The sequence below is a fragment of the Fulmarus glacialis genome, unplaced genomic scaffold, assembly GCF_000690835.1.
Source record: "Fulmarus glacialis isolate BGI_N327 unplaced genomic scaffold, ASM69083v1 scaffold45926, whole genome shotgun sequence".
Lineage (NCBI taxonomy): Eukaryota > Metazoa > Chordata > Aves > Procellariiformes > Procellariidae > Fulmarus > Fulmarus glacialis.
In genome coordinates, this window is record NW_009218348.1 from 3,289 (window position 1) to 9,988 (window position 6,700).

General features: G+C 40.1%; 1 protein-coding gene across 1 annotated transcript; it reads left to right on the forward strand.

Moving 5' to 3' along the window:
- Positions 1-513: 513 nt before the first annotated feature.
- On the forward strand, positions 514-6,201 carry IFNGR2 (interferon gamma receptor 2 (interferon gamma transducer 1); the record flags this gene model as incomplete). Its single annotated transcript, XM_009580013.1, has 5 exons — positions 514-640; positions 1,113-1,288; positions 3,234-3,382; positions 4,786-4,939; positions 6,047-6,201. Coding segments are annotated over 5 exons (761 nt in total), but the record flags the coding sequence as incomplete, so codon positions are not given.
- Between the last annotated feature and the right edge of the window lie 499 nt (positions 6,202-6,700).

Below are 6,700 nucleotides of genomic sequence, written 5' to 3' on the forward strand. Positions count from 1 at the left end.
TATATATTTGTGAATGTTTAAGTATGAGAAGGCTTTTTTTTTTTTTTTTTTAACCGGTTTCCTGGAAAGTTTCAGTGACCTCGGCGTTTTGAAACAAGTTAGCAGGAAGCAGATGGTTAGGAAAAATGTGTTCTGAGTTGTTAACACAGTAAAATGTGAGATGCAGACAATTGAAATAGATGAGCTTTTGTAATGACAAGTGGCTGTGGACCTTAATTTATAGCTTCATGGGGGAGCTGGGTGGGGTTTATTGTTTTGTGCTGGACTCGCTTTCGGTGCTGTGTTCTGTGTGGAATAAATAAAAGCAGTAAGTTGCAATCCAGTGCTGTGTGGACAGTAGGGATTTAAATGTGTTGGTACTAGTGCACCTAGAAATGGAATGAGGAGGAGGAATGGTTTTGCCTGCAAAGCAGTGAAAATGTTAATATATGGTCATAGAATTTGGAGACCAAAAGTTAGTTACTGTGTATTTGAGTGTTTCAATAATTATTTTTATTCCCCTTCTTACTTTAGAATCTTCTCCCCATTTACCAGCACCAAAGGATGTGACGATTTATTCCTATAACTTTCGTAGTTTGCTGAGGTGGTCTCCTGTTAAAGTGGATAGAGGCTTGGTGTTATATACAGTCCATTTTAAAACGTAAGTAAACAGTTCTAAAAACAACCAGACTAAGTTTGTCCTAATCTAGTAGTAACACAACTGGTTTAAAAAAAACCCAAACAACTAAAAATGAATAAGCACAGAAATGAAAGAGTGAGTTATCTATTACAGATTCTTTTATGTATATCCGAAAGCAGCTTCTGAAGACTGACATAGCCTGTGATATGTCCACTAAACTGAGAAAAGATTGAAGACCTGAAGAGCACCTGGAAATGTTGCATAGTTTCCTGTACAATTTTAGCCTTACCAAATTCTCTCTTGCTAATTTTAATTTTTCCTAGATACTGAGGAGATGCAGGTGCTGAAAGGGCTGTGGAATTAAACCTGCATGAAAGCGGTAGTTTTGTAACACATTCTTTTGTTACAAAAATTGTCTAGGTGAGAGGGATTGTATTTTAGGTAGTTGCACTCATCTGCTGATGCTTTATTTGTCGTTTGTTTTGCATTGCAGAGGGGCCTTTAACCAGTGGGATGAGGTGAACTGCACCCGTATCACCCAGACTGAATGCAGTTTTCCCTGGTCACTTAAGGAGCGACGCTGGACTGTAGTTTTGCGCGTGAGGGCTGAGCTAGGGCAAGTGACTTCTGACTGGGTGGAAACAGATCCATTTGTGGCAGAGAGAAACAGTAAGTGCTATTTATTATTTCAGTGTGTCTCTCTCCAAGGAGATTTCTTTGAAAAAAATGTGTATTGTCTGTTCTAGACTTTTTTGACTCTATTATGTACAAAAGTCAAGTGAGAGAATTGTACGTGTTCGGTTAACAAAGGCTACAAGGCGTAGTTGTATCCCTAGGAATTTGATACCACTTAGTTCCTATGTAGTGGGGTTAGCAGTTCACTCTTTCAACAGGTATCGAAAGAGAAACAGATGAATTTCCTTGGGTGGTTGAGCCTTGTAAGAGCTACAATGTATATTTTGTTAGAGAGTTTTCCATTTTCTTATTTCCCCACTTCACAGTGACTCCCTTGATTTGTGGTAATCTGAGTACGAACTACTGAACAGGTCCCTTTTCTAATAAATATCAACTGTCCTGACTACAATCTAGAAGGGTCAACGGCACACCTTAAATCCTGTTAAATGTGTGAACAAGTGTATTCTTGTTCTTTATAAGATCTGCTCTTTGCCTTGCTGTGATTGGTTTCAGGATTAGAAGAAAGTAAATGCTGAGTTTAAAAATACCTCTGAAATAATAAATCCATTCCTCTGCTTCGTTATCAACTCTTTAGTTCAAGTTCTCCCATACCTTGTGAGGAGCAGTGGTCGTCCATGCTGCAAAGAGTATGGTACTTTCCCTGGCAACTTCAGTTCTAAATCTTGGATTTTCTCTAGTGGTAAAGAGTGTGGAGGCGAGGAATTGCCTGAATCCTCCACTGAAGTTTACAACTGACGTATCCATAGCTTGTGATGCAGGATTGTTTAGGATTGAGATCCTTTGGGGGTTAGGAAAGCACTGGGCTAATGGGAATACCAGGCAAAGCAGAGGCTTGGTGTGGGAGAGATGTTTGTGTGTCTGTTCCTTGGGGGAGCAAGAGGAACATTATGTGATCATTCTTGTGTGACTGCCCTCAAGATCTGTTCCTAGACACCAAGACCATGGGTCTTGATGAACAGTCAGGCTGTTCTCTTCCTTTAATGTCTGGATCAGTCCCACTCGAGAGGGCAGCTTCGGGAGTTTGTGAGGACACACAACAAGGTGTTTGCAGTTGTACAGCAACAGGAAGTAGAAAGAAATTGAAATTTCTCTACCGATATAAAGATCATGGGGGCCAATTTTCTCTAAAGTAACAGTGGACAGAGTGGGTTTTGCTGGGTTTTCTGAGGTACAATAATCAATGGTTGCATGCAAGGATTGATTTTTACTGTTAATAGTTACTCCCCTTTAGTACGCAAGCAGCTGTTAACTGCTCTCATATTTGCATGAGTGGGGTTTTTTGAGATCCTGGAGTGCTTTACAAATGCTGATAAGCTTAACTGGTAAAAGAAGTCAAGATACAACGGACAAATAACTAATGACCATATATGACCTGCGATCACACAAGTCTTTTGTATTAGGACTGACAGTATTTTATACAATATATTTCATTATTTAGACCTCAGAGTACTTCACAAAAGGAAGTCATCATCTTTACCCTATAGGACAGATGAAGACATCAAAGCAGGGAGGGGTAAACTAGTTATTCCTCTTCCAATCTATTGACCAAAACAGTGTGGTTTTTAGAGAACATGGAATATGTGGCAGGCTATTTGAAGGAAAAAAAAAAAAAAACCCCAACAAAATTTTATCACCATTAACTGCGGATAAATTCAGATACATTCTAGTGAATATTTACTGAATTTCCAGGGAAAGGTAACAGGAAACTTTTTTTAATTATCTAGTTTCACTTACGCTTTCAAGTCTTTTTCCTTAGGTTTGTAATAAAGTAGATATCTTAAATGCATTAAGTAGATGAGAAAATGAGAAAAAGCTGTCAATGTTTAGCATGTTTGCTGAGAGTATCTAAGTAAAGCTGGAGAGAGTATGATGAGCTGTTCTGCATCCCAGAGGTTCACTGCTCTTTGTTTATTTTCAGCAACTATAGGGCCCCCTAAAGTGAACAGTGTGATTGTAAGCTCTGACTCACTTCTCATTAGCGTCACACCCCCTTTTGGATCCGAATCAGGTGACTCTCTTCAGTATCATGTGTCCTACTGGGAGAACGCAACAAGTACTACTAAAAAAGTAAGAATTCTCTCTAATTTATTTTGTTCATAATGCCTTTGTGACTAAGAGAGATGAGTCAGTGTCATAACAGCAAACAGCAGGCAAAACAGCAGAAATAGAGGAAGAAAACTAATGTAACTTTTTTCTCTAGCAGTGTAGGTCACCATTTGGTGTCTTGAAAAAAAGTTAATTTGGTCTTGGCACAAGTATTGCATGTATTATGAAATTTTCAAAAACATCTTTTTTTCCTCCATATGAAACGATCACAGATCAAAGGAGAGAATCCACAAAGTGTCAAAGGTGGCTTTAAAATGGCATTTAGATTCCAAAGTTTGCTTTGGCAATTTGGAAGACTCTGAAATACCCTTCATCCTTTCCTGTGCTGGGTTTGTTTGTGCTGGCAGCTTCACTAACAGGCTGCTTTGGCCTGATGTCACCTGTTCCTAGGGCAGAGAAAGGCAGAGTTATTAGAAACATGCTGGACACAGCTGGGATGAGCTGCCACTGTTCATACGGAGACTTAGAGGTGTTGGTCTCATTGGGCGCTTATGCTGCTGTCTGGGGCCCTGGTAATTGTGTTCTTGACAGGCCAGCGTTGCAAGGGAGGGAATAAGTTACACTTAAAAAAAAAAAAATTAAAAAAGAGGAAGAAGATTCAAAAGAACATCATTCTGAAGTCAAATGTTTAAAAAAGAGAAGCAGAAGAAATTAATTTATTTTAAAACCTTTTTGTTTCAAAGACCTTGCTCAATCTGAAACACCTCCACTTCCTTCCTTTCTTGCACCAATGTGTATTTTTCTGACACATAGAAAATACCTTCGTGTCTGAGATTCAGACAAGAAGTCACTCTTGTGTGCTTCTGTAGGCTTCACCAAAGCTGTTATCCTAGCCCCTTACAGGTTAAAAATTCCCAAAAGGCTGTGGTGGCCATGTGGAGGTTTTGCACTGCTCATCAGCTCTTTTCCTTTTCAGTAGAAGGAGCTGAGATGGTGGAAGCTCTTCACTGAACTACACTTCCGTCAGCCTCCTCTGATGGTGGAGGCACTTCTCTTGGCTTGTTTTTCCCTCCCCCTTCACTGCCTGAGCTGTCACAGAAGCTGCATCAAAGCGTCCAGCAGCATATTGTGGACGAAATGAGACCTTGCATCAGTTTTCATGCCTCTGCTGTTCGTGCCCTTATAGATGGTTTTAAATGCTGAGGCTTCATTTCATTTAAAAATAATGACATTTCAAATGCATTCAAGTAGGAAAAGTTGAAATATATTTCACTGCTTCTCTTGTTTGGGAAAGCTGAATTATAAAAATAAAATCTCTGCTTTTTGAATGAGAAACTTAAATGTGGGGAGGGGATTTGTGTTGAAGACAGGTCTGGTTTTTACAGTAATACCTATATATATTCTTTTTTTTGTCTTTTAAACAGGAGACAAAGTCAAGCAATACACTATTCAAAATCAGAAGTCTAAAGGAATTGACACTTTATTGTTTTAGAATTCAAGTAGAATTGATGACACATTCAGATCTCCAGTTATTTGGTCTGCAAAGTGTCCCAGAGTGTTACAGAACTACAATCAGTGGTATAAATCTGATTTTGTTCTTTTTTTTTAATATAATGGGATGAGTGTAGAACATGAGTCTTAGATCCTGCAACTGGTCACTTACATACCTGTATTTGTCAGGAGTGCTAAGAGAGCACCACTGATAGTAGTTCACAATTGTCATTAGTGGCAAAATAATAAGGAAATTTGCAGTCAGTAATTGAGGGTCTGTGTTGTACTCTTCCCCTCGTCCTTTTCCTTCATAAATGCTGCTATCGGTATTACTTTCTAGAAATAAGCAAAGAGAGAAAATACAAATACTTGGTCTTTAGAGAAAGTCATTGATGAAGGAGACGGTGTTACTCTTGCAAATCCTCTCCCTCAGCCGCTGCGTCCTGCAGGACAGGAACATCCCTCTCCTCCTTCTCCTCCTCCTGCTTCCTTCTCTGACATTTCGAGCTCCATGTTTTTGTATGAGAACCGACAGAGGGAGAGGGGAGGAGAGGGCATGTGCAAGGTGACGGTGCCTCTCTTGAATCTCTCCGTGTGACCACCAACAGACAGGCACAGCCGAGCTTTAGCATGCTTTGAGCACACTGGAAGACGTGTAGATGAAACCTGCTTATGCCGTTTCCGAAGCCCCACAGGAGCTGACCTCCCAGGCAGTGCTTGACCAAGTACTCGATCGCAAGCCTCTGAGCTGTGATGTTGGAGTCTGTGACGCTCCCTTTGCTGAAGGGAGGTGCATGTTCTGAAAGTGAAGCCCCTGGCATAAATGGCCCTTGCCGACCACCGGAGGGTGGAAGGACAGATTGCATTCCCCGCCTGCCTGCTGCCCACCAGCAGTGATTCCTTCAGCTCTGCGTTTGCCCTGCTAGCGTGTCAAGTAGAAGCTTGCCTTAGGCTGCGTGATTAAGGGGAAGAAGCTTGTGGGAGCTGGTGACTTCCATGTGGAATTACAAAACAAGCTACTTCTGAACACAGGTGTTTAGAGTGCATCTATAGTAGAGTTGTGATCTTAGCCCTGGAAATTGTACTTTGATTGCCAAGTACAGTAAATTTCAGCTTGCTTGTTTTACATTTGATGATGTATAAATATGAACCACCATATGTATATGGTGGTGTTTTTTTTTTTTTCTTTTTCAGAGGCAACCAGATCTGGATATATTATATTAATATTTGTATCGATCTTACTTCTTGTAAATCTGGTAGCGGTTGGTTTGCTTCTTCTGTGGAGATACCACAAAGCAATTAAATATTGGTCTCAGCCACCTTTAGAAATCCCATCACACTTTGAAGAGGTATGTGTAGACATTTAATTTTTTCTTCCCCCTCTCACCTCCCCCTGTAAAAGACATTGATGATGTCGGAGTGAATATGAATGAAGCTAGTTGTTGCATAACAGAAATAGATGTAAATAATTGTTGACTTAGTGTAAACTGTTACTTTTCTCATATATGATCTCCCACTTTATTCCTCTCTTACTCAACTGAATTATTTTTTTCTCCGCACCAAGATACAAATGCTGCTGTAATCCTGTTATGAAAATGGAATAAGGTTTTCTGTTCCTTGACTACCCCTTGTCCACCCCTTTCTTTGCTTATCGAATTCATCAGGCCTGAAACAGTTCTCACTTGAAGCAAAAAGGTTTTGTGTGCTGCAGAACATGTACTTGGGACCTTGGTCTCTGATTAGAAATCGAATACGGAAAAGCAAACGCTGATTGTTTTAAGAGCCAGGACTGACTTGAAGACTAAGAACTACCTAGGGGAATGTTCTTGGGCTTTTTCTTTTTTTCCT